Genomic DNA, 19,091 nt, shown 5'->3' with positions numbered 1-19,091 from the left:
TCTTCTATGCTCACACTCCTTCTTAGCTAATCCATAGTTTGTGTGTGTGTGTGTGTGTGTGTGTGTGTGTGTGTGTGTGTGTGCATATGCTGATGATCTGTTCATTCTTCTTAGAATACGACCTCTCTCAAAAATTCCAAAACAGCAGTGGTATTTCCTGTACATTAGATACTTACATTATGGATTCATAACAGTAGCAAAATTACAGTTAGGAAGTAGCTATGAAATAACTATTTAGTTATGTGTCACTACAACTTGAGGAACCATATTAAAGCATAGCAGCATTAGGAAGCTTGCTCTAGTGGACATAGACTGGGCCTGATGACCATGCTAATAAAGTGATCTGGATTTCTACTTATTCTTTTTCACAATATATCCTTGGAAAGAGTGGTACTGAGATAGATTTGAGGTTTGGCAATGGAATAAGAACATGAAAAAAGAATAGAAAAGCGGGTACAGGAGAAGATCAAAGATCTGTGAATTCAATTAATCCAAATATCTCACCATGAGTTAAAGATATAACAGTAGATCTCAGAAAAGGGGATCTTCCTAGAAATAGGCCTTTCTACATGAACACAAAAGAGTTAAAGGGGTTATCATCAAACAGTCTACAGATTTCAAGCACAGCTACTGCTCAGGTTTTAAAAAGTGGTCAAATGCTCTCCAATGTCATTTCTCTTGTTCCTGAGTTTATACTTGGAGTATTAGAATAAACAGTTCACTAGATTCAGCAAAGCAAACCGAAGCTAGGGGAACACAAGTTCATTGCTTATTCAAGTAAATTTAGAAAAGATGCTGTAAGATGGGTTCCATTACTTCAAACAAGTTAGTAGATTCCTATTACCTAACACAGCTTACAAGATTCTCCATCATCCCTATTAAACCCTGTATTTATTTATTTATTTTTATTTTGTCTAGTCCTTGCTGCACCAGGCACTACTGTAAGTTTTGTATTCAGTTAGCTATCTTGAAAGCAGAGTGGTGTTATAATTTGGTTTATATGCAAAGTAATGAATTTAAGTTCACTCCTGTTCAATAGGGAATCTGTAATGACATAAAATACACGCAATAAGTTCTGCATGACTTTTTTCATAGAGAGGTTCAACATACTTGTCTTTGTGAGTGTCTGGTTTCATCAATATTCATGAGAATGACCTGCTGTCTACATCACGTTGCTGAGAGAATATATGGCTTGATACATATAAATCACTTACCAGTGCTTGACCAAAGTACCAAATTATCAAGGGTAAGAGACTGTCATTATACACCACTGAATACGTGGGGAAACCAGGAGATAACATCTGTCCAATCAGCCACAACTTCTAAGTGACACATGCAAGTAGTCTTCCTCTCTTGCTCCAGACTACTGGATGCCAGTAGAGAGTTGTTGTTTGTTAGTAAATTGACTCTGATGAAACTAAACATATATCCCAGCTTCTTCAGAAAGCAGAAAGGTCTATGAAATAAGATTGTCATTGTAGGAAAGGTAAATTTAATAGAACAAAGAAAAAGGCAGTGTGTAGAACGAATCTTAAAAGGTCTTCTTAATAAAAACAAACCTGGAGCCAGGTACTGGGGTGAATGCTGAAAGATCAGAGAGACAGGACCAGCCACAGCTAACCTCACCTTGCCAACTTCTCAGCTGATCCTGTTTCCTCAGACTAGAAGCCTCTGAGTCCTCATCCAAATGGATCTCAGCTGAACTGCTGCTCAAATCCTGAAAGCTTAGCCAGACTCTAGATCCTGGTCCTCATGCCTTATATACCTTTCTGCTTCCTGCCATCACTTCCTGGGATTAAAGGCATGTGTCGCTATGCCTGGCTGTTTCCAGTGTGACTTTGAACTGACAGAGATCTGGATAGATCTCTGCCTCCAGAATGCTAGGATTAAAGGTGTATGTGCCACCATTTTCTGGCCTCTATGTCTATCTAGTGGCTGTTCTGTTCTCTGACCCCAGATAAGTTTATTAGGATACACAATATATTGGGGGACACAATATATCACCATAACAGTGTTAGCTCCACTTTGTGCACAGCTGCAAATAAATGAGGGGTCCAAAGAAAGCTGAAAAAAGAATAGATTGTAGCCACATCAGTTTCACCTGTTTGAGGAATGAGATTTTTTTTCCTGCTGTCTACCAAACCTTCATCATTTTGTTATTGATACTATGTTACTCATTAAAGCAGACATATTAATTTTGGGGGAAAATACTTGTTCACTATCCTTCCACTTGAAACAAAAAGCATCGTTCCTACTGTGTGGTGTCAGGGCAAGCCTTTAATCCCAGTATTTGGGAGGCAGAGGCAAGTGGACCTTTGTGAGTTTGAGGCCAGCCTGGTTTACATAGTGAGGTCTAAGACAGCCAGAGCTGTTACATAAAGAAACCCTGTCTGGAAAAACAAAACAAAACAAAACAAATCTTTCCTTAGACTTAAAGAGAATCAAAGATTTGGGTTTTTTGGTTTGTTTAAGTTCAAACCAAAAGCTGATATAGAAATGTGTCCAACGTATTTTCTGATTTTAGTAGTCTGTCAGAAATGGTAATTTTGAAAACTGAAATAGCATTGTTGAGTGCTCCTCATGTACACAGTACAATACCAGTAAATACACTTATCACACAAGAGTTCCTCACCTGCACTCACTGCAATAATTTTTTTAGACATGTACTGATATTTACACTCCCCAATGGGAAAACTACCCACAGAAGTAAAGTGATACAAGCTTAGTGTCACAATCCACGTGTGAGTACTAGATCTCTCCATCCTCTAAGTACTTCATCCATAGTCTTTATTTCAAGCTTTTTGTCTGAATTGCAAAAAAAATTATACAGCGGCAAATAGTGTGACCCTTTAAAAGACATGTTACCTTGTGGGAACAGGGAACATTACTTAGTTTTAAAGGGGAGAAAAGAAGTTGGTTTAGAGGCTAATTGTCTATCTTATTTTTTGAGAAGGAATCTCCCATTAAACTTGGGCTCCCAATCCAGCTAGAACGCTGGGATAGCAAACTCAAGGGAACTGTACACTTCTGTCCTCTAAGCTGCTGGTGTTACTGGTGTGTTCACAAGCACTCCTAGTCACTCATACCTGCCAGCCAGCAGTATACTCACGGAGCTGGCTCCCCAGATCCTGTTTATTTCAATTTTAATATGCTTATTTGCTCACTATGAGTTTACTCCCACATGTGGATGACATTTAAGTAATCTTCCATTCAAATTATACACATTATACAAAGAAATTTTACTTCTAATTAGTGATTAAATTTTAGCAAGCTTTACAATATATTGTAACTAGGGTTAGAATTATCCTTTGCTTCTTATTCTTTTGGAAAATTAGAACTTGATTGAGCAAGTGGCAAATTGATTTATATTAACAGAAAAGGAACGAGGAAAGAAAGAAACTTGCATGTTTTCCCGAATTTAAAAGGAAAAAAAAGAGTAGCATCTACTTTCGAAATGATTAAAAATACTAAAATTGGCATTTACTTTGATACGATAGAAAGAGGATAATATTTAAAACTTGAAGAATTCTGTATGTACCAAACAAAACAAATCTCCGAGTACCACAAATTCAGAAAGGCTTAGTAAAAAACACACGGGATAACAACTACTGATGTTTGAAACACACTATTTTTAGACTTATTAAAGCATCCGAAGAAAAATAAATGTTACTCACGTGTTTGGGTATTGATGTTTGAGCTTGGATGCAAAGACAGCACATGGATACAAGACAAAGATGCAGAAGAGCAGCTTGCAGCCAGAAAGTTAAGTTTTTTGGGGGTGAATGATCTTCATTTTAAATACCTGCTTGTAGCTCAATATGTGAATTTTGAAAACTGTTTCTAAGCATTTGGTCCATTATTTCCTGTGTTTTAACAGCAACTTGCTTTGGAAATATTTATGATTATGATGCCGATTACTTATTTAAATAGGCATGCTCTCTTATGCCTGAACTCATCTATCCCTCTTGATTTCAGTTTTAATTTCTAATACTCATCTTAAGACATTATATTATTTTCATGGCAATGGTCTGTGAAAATCACAGCGCACAATGTCTTCCACTGCTTTATCCTGCATTGGAACTGGATTTGGAAAGAATAAGCTTTAGCTGAAAAAAATAAAGAAAATAGCTAAAAATCAGATATAAGAAGCAAAAGGGAATGTCATAGTTTTTTCCACCTTTGATTATGGACTGACTACATTTACTAGGCAAAGTGGTCATACTATGTCCTCCTGTCATCAATTTGAATCTACCCTTAACATTACCCCGAACTGTGGGCTGGTTGTCTACAAAGCACAATGCACTGCTACTAATTGATAATGCTAGTTTGTATCAATGTTCATCTCTGTGTTTTAAAATTCTAAGTTCATTTGAAAAAAATCTTATCTAGTACATTATCAGATGATATACAAACCATTCATAGGTGTCAGCCTTCACATTAATGACACACATATTTTGTCATTATTTTAATTTTTAAAAAAGTTTGAAAGAGAACAGTGTGATGATATTCACATACACACAAAATAGACATAGATACTTTATAAAAACCTGGAATTAGAAGTAATTTTAAAATACATTCACCTAACGTGACAATGACCTTTCTTTCTAATTTCAAAAGGATTTTAGGTGTTGTCAGGCTATAGCAACTTCAATTAGATCCTACCCTCTCCTGAGACATGGCATCAAATCTAATTCAGTTACAAGTAACAGTAACATTTAATTATCTCCTCCAATTGTCTACACTGCCAAATGATAAGTCTTTCCTGAGTCTCATATGTCTGTGAGATATGCAACACTCAGTTTCAGAATAAATGAGGAATAACAGACCTAATTTATACTTTAATTTTTTTAATTTTGTTTTTAATTATGTGTATGTTTGTGTGAATGTGCATCTACGAGTTGGTGGCCTGCAGAGTCAAAATAGAACTTGAAGCTAAAGCTATAGGTATCTATGATCAAGCTGACATGAGTGCTGGAAATTAAACTCATCTCCTTTATGAGTAATACCTTCTCTAACCACATTCATTCCTCCAGCCCTTTTATTTTTTATAACTCCATTTCTATGCAACATATATTTTGCTCTGAATCAGAAATAATTTGAATTAAACTGGTATTAGTATATTCTCCTAGGGAAGAACTATTAACCTTATTACACTTTACAAGAGAATAGGTAGCATTTTTGAAACAAATACAAATATTAGCCTTTTTTATTACTATAGGTTAAAATTGATTTAGTATTGATACCTACTAGAGACTAGCAAAGACCCTTCTAATAAGGTGAATGTGTCAAAGCTGGAACACAGAGGTGAACCGTGTGATGACAAGGGAGATAGACAATACACTATACACTAAATTTCTCTAATAATTGCACTCTTGGAACAGATTTTTGAAATTTTCCAATTGTTTAGGTTTTTTTGGACACATACCTGAGGAAAAAATACGACAGATATTTTTTTAACTTTGGCATGTTTGCTCACCAGAGTGAGGTCCAGGGTTTATTGAAAGGGGTAGTGAGTACATCTAGAACTTTAGGATTGTTTGGGGTGTAACACTCCCACCACTGAAGTTGTTTCTGGACAGAGCCTTGAAATATATACCCACATATTGATGCTAGTCTTCACCTCGTTTTGGTAACTCAAGCTTCCCTAAAAAGGCCAGTTCCTTGTGTGTATCACCCAAAGCTAACTCATCTTTGTCTTACCTTCCTCTTTACAGAATATTTTTTTTTTCCTAACTTGCAGCAAGCTGTATAATTAGAGCCTAAGGACATCTGTAGAATATGAGATTTTTTTAAACTGCTATTTCAAGTTTTCATCAAGTTATAAACAAACAATGTCCATACAAATCTGGGGCTCTCAGAACCCAGATGAACACTTCAGTGAGCACTTTCCTGTGAGTAATCATGCAGATATGTAAGGGCCCACTCTAATTAACTTGGTTCATGAGGATCACATGGTGAGGTCACCTCACAGAGCATTGTGTTCAGGATGAGCATCTGTGATAATGCCAGAGTCCAAAGTGACACATGGGAGGCAGAAAGGTAAGTACCATATGGCCTGGACCTTCCAGATGCTCACAGCTACCAAGAAAAACAAGCTGTATTTACACAGCACATGCATTCGAATAACTCTCTTCAGAGGATTATCTCCAAACGGACTGGTTAGGATTCAAATAGTTTACTACAAATTTACCTGTGTCCGAATTCCAAAGGATTAAGAAGTATTTAAGAGCATTGCTCTCAGTGAAACTCCACCAACCAACCAGAACTGTTTCCTACTTCTTCCTGCTTTTCTGGCTCTTAAGTTTCCCTTGGGTAAAATTGTTTTTAATTCATTGATAAAGTTTATCATTGCTTCTGGTTTATTTTTGTTCATATTGGGAAATATTTCTTCCACATCTAGATTCATCTGTTTACCATATTCCGGTTTTATACATTTATCTTTGTTTCCATTATTATTATGATAGTGTATTTGTAGCTCTCTTTTCAGCTGTCTTCATGGCTTGTTCCTTGTTTCATTTATTATTAGAGTGGGGTTGTGGGTTAATAATCAAACAGAAGTGTGTTTTAGGCTAAGGAAATGTAAGAAAGCTAGAGGTCCCATGGAATTTCTATCCCTGATTGGTATTAGATCATAGTCACTCTATTTTCCTTGGGAATACAGCTTTGTGTGTGTATAAATGAAAACTAGTAAGTTTAAACTATGAAAAAATAAGAGAGTTTATCTGTGTTATATATTCAAATGTCTTTATCAACTCAAGAAATTTACTGAAAGCTTTCTATATGCTAAACACTGTGTAGATAAAGGAGCAATTCAATAGAAAATGATGAGATCTAGAAAAAGGAAAATACAGTAATGCTCTGGAGAACTGCATGGACATCTAACTGCACTCTGGGGAGGTCAAATAGAGCTTATCAGCTTGGGCAAAGAGAATGAGTTTAGAGAGAGTTTGCCTAAATTAGAAGGTGAGGGTGAAGGATGAGAGGAACTTTCAGAATTCATCCTAGGGGATGTGAACAAATAAAAGAAAAATGTAAGGCAGGAGAGTGACATCATCAAATTTGTATCATTGGCTATTTTGTGCTATTAAAATAATAAGGTAGATAATGATAGATAATACTGTCATTGTGAACTATGTTACATGAAGGCATTTAAGATGCAACTGATTATAATTCAGAGCATTGTAACAAGTGAACAATCCTGTCAGTGTTTATTAATTGTGATCTTAGGCAGAAATTATTCAGGTTAAATAATTTGATTGTTTATTTGCTTATGACACCATGATAGCTAAGCTTTTGAGTAGACCAGACTCTAAAGAGTTTTAATACTGTGATCTAGAGAGTGGGTAGCATAGTCGAAAGTTTTCTCTGGCTCTGCCAGGCCCCTGTTGTTCCCATTGGTTAATAAACAAACTGCTTTTGCCTAGGCAAGGCAGCTTAGAGGCAGGTGGGAAATCCCAGGAGAGAGACAGGAAAGAGAAAGGCAAGGTCGAGGGAGACATCATTACCACCAGGAGAAGCAAGATGTGAAAGTACCAGTGACAGTCACATGGCAACTTATAGACAAATAGGAATGGGTTAAGTTATAAAAGATAGCTAACAAGAAGCCTCCCATTGGCCATACAATTTGTAAATAATATAAGCTTCTGTGTGTTTACTTGGATCTGAGCAGCTGTGGGACCACGGGTGAGAAAGATTAGTCTGGACCACAATGGGGCTGGGTGGGAACTGAGAAACATATGGCTAAAGGGTGTTATGTTTGGGAAAGACATGGTACCTCATGTGGTTCTATTCCAGTATGCACAAAAGCAAATAGAAGAATGGTAATATAAACACTGATATCAACTATTAAAGAGCTTTGAGAGTTTTTAATTTATCTAGTAGGGAATGCTAAGTCACTTTGAGCTTAATCAGAGTAGAGAAATCTTTTGGATTTTCTAAAGATGACTGGCAGGTTGAACAGAATGTAAGGGACTAATTTCATGATATTCATGTTTTAGTATAGCACTTCTCTTTGAAAGCAATTGGCACTACTTGTGAGTTACTCCTTGCTACTTTCTGTGGTCACGTGGTTGCCTACTATAGAACTTAATTTCTAGAAGAGGCACTAGAAAGAATCTCTGCTGGACTAATGAAGCAAATACCTTTACTAGGAAGTCCAAATGGTAAGAACATGTAAATGAACTTAAAGAACTGAGGCTCTTAGTTTTCAGAACTATTCAGACATGATTATTTCCAAACAATTGTATGAGTTTGGATGAGGGTGCTGAACCTAGGTGACAGCATATTCCCAGACAACCTCTGGATTGCAGTTTGTGAGACCAGAAAACCTTTGAGTTCACTTAAAAGTACAGAACAAAACAAACAACTAACAAAAGAAACAGCCTTACAACCCACTAAAATCACCAGGAGATAAACTGTGTTGCATGAACCTTCTAGATTTGTGTTGTTACTTATTAGCAAAAATGTAATGTGAGACAGCATCACCAAATGATGTTTTAAGAATTCAACAAGTTATATAATTAACTTACTCTATAAGCTAGGAAGATAATATGCTCCTATATTATATGGAACATGAATACATAAAGGGGTAAGTAATTGTATATAATATGTACATGCAAATATATATATATATACATATAGTTTTGCACAATGTTTATCATACAGTATGTCATGTTGTTTTGATAGTCATTGTGAGGACTAAAAAATTTGGAATAGATAATGTTGATGAGAATGAAAATGATGAATTTGAACAGCATTTTTATATGGTAAGGCTCACAGATGACTCATAATAAAGAAAAAATAAAAGGAGAAAGGAGAGAAAGATGATGTAATTTCTAGCTTGGGTGATTGGATGAGAACGATGCTGTAATTGCAGTAAAGAGCATAGCAGGATGAGTTGATTTGGCTGAAGAGATAACGCATTCTGTTTTGGCACCGCGAAATCAGTAGGCCTGTGGGAGGATGTCCATATGGAGAGGACCAGTGTAAAGCTGGAAATGCAGACTCCTCTTAAGAAAGGTCTGGATATATAGAGATTTGGAAATGATTGAGAATTAGGTTATCTGGAAACTGTTCTCCTTCATAATTCTCTCTCTCTCTCTCTCTCTCTCTCTCTCCTCTCTCTCTCTCTCTCTCTCTCTCACACACACACACACACACACACACACACACACACACACACACAACACGAAAGGAGAGAGAGAAAGAGACAGAAACATGGAGAAAGAAAGAGGAAAACAATTTGGGTGTGAGCCTAGCCTTTATTGACTGAGCCAAGTCTAGCCCAGAGGCAAATAATTTTAAATCTTCAGAGCTGTGATAAATCTCTGTTCTTTGTAATTAATTATATGCCACTTTAATAAAAAAAATTCCAGGATAGAAATAAATATGAAATTATCGCATTATCCTTTCCTTTTCTTTAGAATTTCTTAGAGTAAATTCTAAATTGAAGGGGGTTTTAGGTTGACTGATTTTTTTTTTTAATTCTGGTACAGGTGTTATTAATTGGTCCCATAGTTACATCCAACCTGTATTTTGTTTTTTAGAATATCACTACACTCTTTCATTTATATATTGTTAATTACCTCTATTCCAATCCAATATCAGAGTTCAACAGTTTCTCCTGAAGCCACATGGCTGTGAAGCCTTATGTCTTTCGTATCTTCTAGTTTACAGAGAGTATTTGCTTGCTAATGGACTATAGCATATGCTATGGCTTCCATTGATTTTTTTTTATAAAAATGAATGTTAGTAATAAAAGAAAATAGTACTCTTTTTCTGATTTCAGAATGGTATATTAATCAAAAGTAATATGGAAATCCATAAGAATTTAAGAAGCATAAAATCAGGCTGTTGTCACAGTCTTTTGCTCATTATTGATAACCATGTTACAAAATAATCATGGTCTCTTTTATTTCTTTTTCATGTTGAGAATAAGAAACTCTTTAAATAAATGATAAGATAGTGAACACATATAAATGAATACCATAGATTTTATATTGTGAAATCAATGCACCTACCATTAGAGGACTTTTAATCTAGACTGGGTTATAGAGTGAGACTCTGTTCCAAAATAACAATAGAAAGTTAAGAAATCCCACAGTCTTTGATACCAGGAGGCAGTGTTACCTGAAGGAAGTGGAAGGGGACTCTAGGTAGAGTGGAGATTCTAAACAATGAGTCTTCCAGCACACAGTCATGGTGTTTTTCTCTATCAGTCCATATGGTCTTCAATGTGCCCCTTTGTCAACCACAAGCAATTAGATTATGCTTTTAATAAGTGCCAATCTTACTACCTCATCCTTTTACCTCAAGTATTTGTGTCTATTTAGCAGAGTTACTGATTTACTGTGCATCCATTTGTTTCATGTAGAGCACATTCTGCTGAAATCCTTTTCAGAAAAGGACTCGGAAAATTAAGACATTTTTTTCAAAGTTTGCTCAGCTAATTAATGGTAGAATAAAAAGCAATTCAAATATTTAATGCCTAAATTTGCTTTTTACCTAGATACATGGTTGCATTGATGGCTGGATTCATAGACGAGTCATATTTAACATACAACAGTGAGGATCTCATGCCATTAATTTCTTTAGGAAGAACTTGGATTGTGAGATGGAATAGACACAATGTGCTTAATGACAGATTTTTTTCCCTCCTTTCTGTCTTTGCTTTATTTTATTCAATTTAGAATAGGTTTGGGTTCACAGGGATGTGTGAGTGATAGTACAGTGTGGTGTCACTACATGCTGTTCACAGGTTTTCCTCTATTACCAACGTTTGTTTTTTTTTGTTTTGTTTTTTGTTTTTTGTTTTTTGTTTTTCGAGGCAGGGTTTCTCTGTGTAGCTTTGCGCCTTTCCTGGAACTCACTTGGTAGTCCAGGCTGACCTCGAACTCACAAAGATCCGCCTGCCTCTGCCTCCCGAGTGCTGGGATTAAAGGCGTGTGCCACCACCGCCCGGCCAACGTTTGTTTTTAAACTATGAAATTGACAACCATCAAGTCATCTAAAAAGTCAGAAAAGTGAGAAAACTGTCTGTTTAATGTAGTGATCATTTTTCTCATTTGACTCATGATTAAGGCAAGATGTTACTTGTCCAAGGTCAGAAAAAAAAATCAATGGTACATGAAATTAAAAACAGAAGTAGATGTGTTAAATGGGGATTATGAGCATGAGTGAATTAATGTCTTTAAAATGGCTTCTAAATGTATGGGCTTCTTAAAATGGGTTGACTCTTGCAGAGAGGCAAATTATTGCTCATATTGAACTTGCTAATCTACTTTACAAAACATGTTCTGTCATTAGCTACTTGTTTAATTGCAGCATGGCCTGGCTTGGATTCTGGCACATTTGGACACTGAATGAAGTCAAATGCATTTTCCTGCTTTCAAAAGATGGCACAAGTTCAAACCAGACACAATCAAGCATGGAAATGGGAAGTGTACACAGAGTCCATTCCTTAACCAAGAGTCTATTTGCAATTGATACCTGTTGGGACAAGAAAAAATCGATTTTCTCCAGTAAAGTCTATCTATCCACTGGGTATATCTATCAACCACACCCCAGCTCAGGCTTCATGATCGGGGTAATTGGCAAGGAAAAAGACCGTACTCTGTGTTTTTGCTTTGGTTTAGTGTTACTTGGTATTTTTTTCTTGTTTAGTTTTTTGTTTTTTATTTTGTTTTTGTTTTTCCTTATTTTTGAGAGTGGAGAAATAGAAAAGAAAGAAGAAAGAACGTGAAGTTTAGTGGGTAGGGAAGTATGGAGGCTCTGAAAGGATGATTTTGGGGAAAGAAAGAATATAATCAGAATACACTGTATATAAAATTTAAATGACACACCTTTAATCCCAGCACTCGGGAGGCAGAGCCAGGCAGATCTCTGTGAGTTCGAGGCCAGCCTGGTCTACAGAGCGAGTTCCAGGCTGGATACACAGACAAATCCTGTCTCAAATAAATAAATAAATAAATAAATAAATAAATAAATAAATAAATAAATAAATGTAAATGAAAAGAAAGATGGCAAGGGAAATAAATGACAGTGTTTCATCAGACAAATTTTAGAAAGGAGCTGTATGTACCTATTACATGACTAAATGTAGGAATCCACTCTTATTTATAAAATAAAAATATATTTTAATTTTTAAAAATAATTTTGTTTTGTTTCATATTAATTTCTGTGTAGGGGTGTATTACCTGTATGTATGTATAGTCACCACATGATTACTGGTGCCCAAAGTGGCCATAAGAGTCTGTTGAATCCCCTGATGGTGAGGTTACAGATGGTTGTACTCTAACATATGGTGCTGAGAACTGAACCCAGGTTCCCTGGAAGAACAGCCACTGCTCTGAACTTCTGAGGCTCTCTTTTATCCCATTTATTTATTTATTTATTTATTTATTTATTTATTTATTTATTTTCTTAACAAAAGGTCATGTACTGTTTTAGTACCTAGCTCTGTAAGAAATTCATTTGAATTTTAGTATTTTAACTGAAATATTATTGGGCTACTATTGTTATCTTAGGTGATACATGTTTACAGATTTGCAACTATGTATTTTAAAAGACACAATTTCCATGAAGATCACTAAGTAGACTGACATTTCCCCCTTTCCCTTATTTATTTATTTAGTTTTGCTAGTTGATAAAGTTCACCCTTTTATTTCTGTCTGTCATAATGGTGCTGGGATACTAGAGCATATGGTGGTAGAGAAAAATATGGAAGCAAGAACAATGGGCTGTGACTACTTTTTATTTTACCAAGTGTCATACATGGATCAATTTGTAAGGTGATGTGCATTTCTTGCTTGGAATTTGGCTCCAGTTAGCCACACTGAGAGTAAGAACTTTGGAAGAAAAATTGTTTGACCAACTCACCAATTGTAATAGGGCTTAGTTACCGTGCAGTAATATCATAGTCTACATGCCTTTCAAGGAAGCCACTGCTTAGGGAGGACAATCCTTGTCTTCTTAGTGGGTGTTGGGTTCTTGAGGCCCCTTACACTCCTTTCTGCTTTTAAAATTTCCCTGAATTTGAAACACACACACACACACACACACACACACACACACACACACACACACCACAGTAATTAGCTGTAGTTGAAGTGAAGACATTGTCCACTGATTAAAACAATCATAAAAAGTCCTCTGAAATCATGTATCCATGTATCAACAATAATGACAGTCAAAATCTTCTCCCTACAATGTCACATCCTCCAATTTTAAAGTCTTGGGTCATGTGTCTCAACCACAGTGCTCAGACTCAAAGCCTTTTCAGTGACAGCCCTGGCCTCTCACATAAGCTTTGATGCATCTTGAAGCATTCATAGATCTTTAGTAATGAAAAATCATGCCCGAGCAATCTTTACAGCAAGGGTGGAGTTTAATAATGACTTGCTTGATGATAGAATTCTTTGTATTTGCAAAAGATAATATGGTTGATTATATTTTAGCCAAATTATTTTAAAATATTAAAGCTGTGGTTATGCTAACTTTGCTTAAATGGTAATGTTATTTATTACTCATTTAACTTAGATAAACTTGGAAAAATTCTTCTGAAATGTCTTGAAGGAAATCAACTTATATGTTAAATATTGAACTAAAATCAAGCTTATACAAACAAAATCCAAGAGGAAGCTTTCACAATCAGCTTATCAGTTGTCTAACTATCCAGAATCTGTTGACTATAAACCTTGCATATTTAAAGACTTTCAAAAGACATCAGTTTGAGTTTTATACTTTAGGTGGAATTCAGTTCCTACCTGTGGTTTGCTCTAAGACCATAGACACCATGGCTAACTCTGTGCCATGGGAAGGCTGCTTAAATTTCAAACAAATGAAACAAAAGTGGAAACTTAGAATGTCGCCTGCTTTTGGTTTGTTCGCCTTGTGCGGCACGAGCTTTCTCTGAGGTTTACAATACTAACGACTAAAGAATACTTACTGGGGGCCGGGAGGAGGGAAGAAGGGGATCTTTGATTGGTATGTAAAATAAATAACAAAATTTTCTCAATGAAATAAATAAATAAATAAAATAATACTTATTAAGCAAATATCAAATAGAGAATTGGACTGGGGGAGAATTATAGGAAATGAGAAGTATAAATAACTGGAATGAAAAATATTGTCCAAATAAAGTAGCTTTGTTGATTCAGCATCTGATTTGGTACAATGGCTTATTCCTGTCTCAGAAATCTAAATATGGGGAAATAACAAAAATTTAAAGTCAACGTGAACTACAAAATGAGTTTTAGAGCACTCAATGTTACAGAATTAGACCCAACTTCTTTATATTATCTATGTGTCTATCTGTTTGAAAATAAAATAAAGTAAGGAACCTGTTAATATGAAAATGTCAAATAATTTAACCTGTTTTCTGCCTAACTGTGGTGATCATCGAAGATCTCTAAAAAGCAAAAGAATTATACAGACAAATATGTGGATCCAGAATACAAAAATGAACATATTTGTTATAAAACATAAACAAATTATTGAGGAAGTTCCAAGAAATTATAGTATAATATTAAAAGAACATTCTATAGCTTATAGTCATTCAATCTTATAACTTAAATACATACATGAAATGGAAAATATTAAGGCTAATGGATTCAGTTGTAATTTTTCAATCAGTGTAAATGTAGGAACAGCTTTTTTGTTTTTAATTTGAAAACTGACTAAGGAGTTATGGCAAAATTTACTTTTTAAATTTGTCTAAATGAATTTTTTCATACTTCCCATTTAAGATTTTGATATAAACTAAACCTATTCTGAGAAACAGTTTAACAATATAAACTTTAAATTTCTTGGTTTTTCTTTGTAATATCTGGTTTTCCAGGATCAGTTTATTAAAATCAGTTTTAAATGTTGATTAAGCCATTAAAATGTACGTTTAAATTTTTTTTTTCCTGAGCCAGTAACAGTGTAGTATTGTCACTTTAAGAGAAAAACATTAACTCAGTGTGTCTTTGAGCCCTTCTCTGGGTTGATTTCCCAGAAGCTATAAGCAAGGGTTGGGAATTAAAGGGAGACCTTACCTTTGTACAAATCATGCTCAATCTTACCACTTACAAACTTAATCTTGGATAATTATTTAACATGTAATGCTCAAGTTCTAATAAAAATATAGGAATATCATACTATTGGGCATTGTGATGATTAAATGGGGGTCTGATGCATGAGGGAGTCTAGCGTACTCTCACCACAATGAAGTTCTATAATGTTGAACTTAATTATGCCCAATTATAAGTGTTTCTTTTCAAATATATCCATATATTTCTCTTTCTTTCATAAAAATAAACACTGATAATTATTGAAAGATCAGTAGACTGAGATTATTCTTCTCTGGAGTTTCTATTTTAAATGGTGAAATGACTTAAGTGATAATGAAAAAATTCTACTTACTTTTGTCCCCTGTTTAGTCAAAATATCCATTTTAAAAATTATACTAGCTCCAGGCCTTTTATGTTTAAATTAATGCTAATCTTTATCTCACAATAAGAATAACTATCCTTCTTTATTAATTGTGAGTCAATAGGTGCCTTAAAAACTCATTTCTGTTCTCTATTTAACACATTTTCTGGTAATTTTCATTTTTGTCTGTGAATTTCAAAATATTGCTAAAGAATCAGTCAGAATACACATCAAAATAGTAGGAGACTTCACTGTGTGTGTGCTTCTATGGAAATGGTCCAAGGGTGGTTTCTGAGTTCTGGACCATTTGATGATGGGCCAATTTATTTCTGTAAACATTTTTCTCATCCTCAAATTCCCATCTCACTGTTGTGAGTTAGTTATCAGAATAAAAGGAGATTAGCCCTGTAGAGCAGACACTTGCAGACGTAGAATAAACAGTGCAAGAAAGGGCGCATTAAGAAATCTATATGTTAATTTTTACTTCTTAAAAAATAAATGCATTATTTCATGGTTTGTGATTTTTAATCATCCTGTTTATCTATCTATATATCATCAATATATTTAATCTCATAATTAACTACATTTTGGTTTCATTTACAATTTATTGTTATTATCTGAAAACAAGTTTAGAAGCATAGTTGTTTGATTGCAGCAGCAGAATAGTTGGGGTGCACCCAATTGCCAAGTTGAAAAGAAAATAGAAATAACTAATGTGAAATAAATGGAGAAATTCAACATATTATAAAAAAAAATAGTGTGTAATCATGCAACTTCATGGACAGTGACTCCACAAACAAGCAAATGAAAGCAGCTGACCACGTACCCACACACCTTGGCAGAGGTGCACTCCACACTCGCCGGCCACCGCCAAGACAGATGATCTCGGAAGAACCTTCCAGTCGGTAACCCAGTGAGCACGAGAAGGTCAGAGTATCACCGACCCCAAAGCTGAAGCCAACTCGGCTACCATATTGAGGAATTCCAGGGTCTTCACAAGGCTCAAGGTTATATTCTGTAAAGGGCAAACAAATCACCCAGAGAAAGTGAATTGAGACTGATCACTTTAAATGCACTTTTCTCTCCTTTAGGGTCTTGCTACATTATGTCTAAGACCAGTGATACGCTATGAGGCCCATCATTTTCTTTTCTCTTGTTACATATAATAACTAACCCATCATTTTCTTTTGTTCTGTTGTATGTAATAACTAAAAGAACACTTTCATGTGTGAAATTCAATAAGGATGGGAAAATGTCACCTGAGTGATACGCTGAAAATGTATCTATCTATCTTATATTTTTTTTTCAGCATTTGAAATCTTTTCCACTTCACAGAGTTTTGAATTATAGTAATGACATGAGAGATGTGTATTTTCAAACAAAAGTAACATTGTAATGAAATCATTATCAGCAAAAAAAAAAAATACAATTCACTTAACTGCTTTAATAAAATGGTGATGGTTCTTGTGCCTCTAGTATCAGGCATTCAATTAAACCACATTCTGAAAAACTTCTAGCTTCAGATGGAAATGTTTATGTCAGAATGAAGTACCCCCACATTGGTAATGATTACATGATGGATTTATACAGGAACCATCCGCAGGCAAAGAATAAACAGTGAAAATGTATAACTAAAAAGTTTTCAAGGTGGAAGAAAGATTGCTTAAAAGTTATAATTTGTATACAAACTAAATAAGAAACAGTTTATCTAAAGATCTTTCCAGAATACTTCTTTACTACTAATTAAGGTAAAAAATAAACAAGCAGAAATTTCTTTTCACCTTAATTTTTTTGTGAATTATTTGGGTGTATTTTGAATATCTAGATTTAAATTGATTATACTCATTTACTAGCAATTATACATTACTGTAATTATTCTAGTAGCTAAGTATGCTCATCCAAATAAATAAATCTTTAAAAACAAGATTGACACTTGTATATGTGCATAAACACACGTAACAACTTTATTGTAGAACAGAATTACATGTGTATCATTGTGTGTGCATTATATGTAATAATGTTCTCATATAATTTACTTAATAATTTGTTCAGCATATAATTTACTTAATAATTTGTTCCATTATAGAGAAATAGCTATTTATCTTGTCATAATTATAAAATACATCTTCATGTGGCAGGGATAATTTTTTATGCTCCTGGACCTAATAACTTTTCTTGGAACTGAAGTCTTAACTGCAACTGGGCTCTGGAATTAAGATCTCTGTAGGATATTTGTACTGGAATTGAAAACAGCCCAATGACATAGGATTCCTGGCACCAGGAGAGAACCTTACCCATTGAGGGCCTACTGCCTAGCATGGTGGCTTGAATAAACAGCTAAGATATCCTATTTTTTATTCCATCCATTCTGTAACTGGTAACACTGCTTTGGGAGATTCAGGGACAGACGCATTTCTCTCCTTCACATTTCTGCTACAACTGTAAATAAATTAATAGTTTCCATTGGAAATTTATAATATGCTGTTTTCTTTTGATGAGAGTGTTTACAACCTCACATGAAACTTGAGGCTAGCAATTATTCTAACAGTATTATTTGTCTATAAATGATGCTGTGGTGTATGAAAACCTACTCATATTTACTTTCTTATGGATTGTGTATTCCAAAATAATGGAAGTAAGTTTATTTTTTGACTTGGTCAGTCAGTATAACTTTATAAGACACATGAAACAACAAAAAGTAATATTGCATAGTTGTAGTTATATATAGTATATATAGTATTTATATATAGGAATACTCAGTTTAAATTCAGTAGGGTATTTTAGCTGGTTTTGGTCATCAGAATACCAGGAGTTTAAGATAAAGAAAATTAAATGATTGTAACTTTAGTGACTTTTTAGGGAATTTGTGTATCCATTACGTATTTATTTGCCTTTTCTGCAGTGAGTGACTACAGACAAACCTCAAGGCATTCCAAACTTGCAGAGAGATAATTTTGCCTCTGGTTTTCTACTTTAAAAGCTTTTCATCTTTTCTGCAATTTTTCTATTTTTGTTTGTCCTGTTAATAGTAGTCTTACAAGCTTAATTCTTTAAGGTTTACTAAAATAGTTCTTGAATCTTTATTTTCTCACCAGAGAATGTGATGTTGAATCCTTCATACGATATTGAAAAATCTGAAATGAAGCGCAACTGAGCCCTGAAGTTTCCATAGAGACCAGCGTTGATTGTTGAAGGGAGTTCAGAACCAGTGAGGCGTGCCAGTGGTTGGGTAAAACTACCATTCTCGGTGATCAGTAAATAGTCATGATGGTCTTCTAAATGAAAAGTGTGGAAGTTGAACTGCACACCTGTGGACAAAAAAAATATAGAAAAACCAGACTTATTGGGTGAAGCATCTTAGCAAACCAGAGAGAGTTGCCATCAACCTACAGCCTTCATAAGCTTGTGGGGGTTTTTTGTTTTCTAAAATGAAACCCACTGCCATCACATACTGCAAATGTACAGAATAATTATTTTCTTGTCTTGTGTATCCTCGAGCTTACTTATCAACAATATTCTGGGTCAAACCCTAGAAAGCCAGCAAAAATGTCTGAAAAACAGTAACTTTTTTTTCACAGTTTCAAGGAAAATGCATATTCTTTGCAGCTTCTTGGTGACCATTTACATGTCTTCTCCATTTCCTTCCCCAACCTCCTCAAACAACATGAAAATTGGTTCTT

General features: G+C 34.8%; 1 protein-coding gene across 3 annotated transcripts in view; it reads right to left on the bottom strand.

The window, feature by feature from the left end:
* Csmd3 (CUB and Sushi multiple domains 3) overlaps nucleotides 1-19,091 on the bottom strand; it is a 1,140,535-nt gene that overhangs the window by 353,138 nt on the left and 768,306 nt on the right. For all 3 annotated transcript variants that reach the window (XM_059246844.1, XM_059246845.1, XM_059246847.1), the window contains 2 exons: nucleotides 18,504-18,719; nucleotides 16,238-16,426 (listed from right to left, as the gene is read on the bottom strand). In XM_059246844.1, the coding sequence (XP_059102827.1) occupies nucleotides 16,238-16,426; nucleotides 18,504-18,719 (405 nt within the window). The remainder of the gene's footprint in view (nucleotides 1-16,237; nucleotides 16,427-18,503; nucleotides 18,720-19,091) is intronic.

This window comes from Peromyscus eremicus, chromosome 20, assembly GCF_949786415.1.
Source record: "Peromyscus eremicus chromosome 20, PerEre_H2_v1, whole genome shotgun sequence".
NCBI lineage: Eukaryota > Metazoa > Chordata > Mammalia > Rodentia > Cricetidae > Peromyscus > Peromyscus eremicus.
This window is presented reverse-complemented; position numbering and strand designations above follow the sequence as displayed.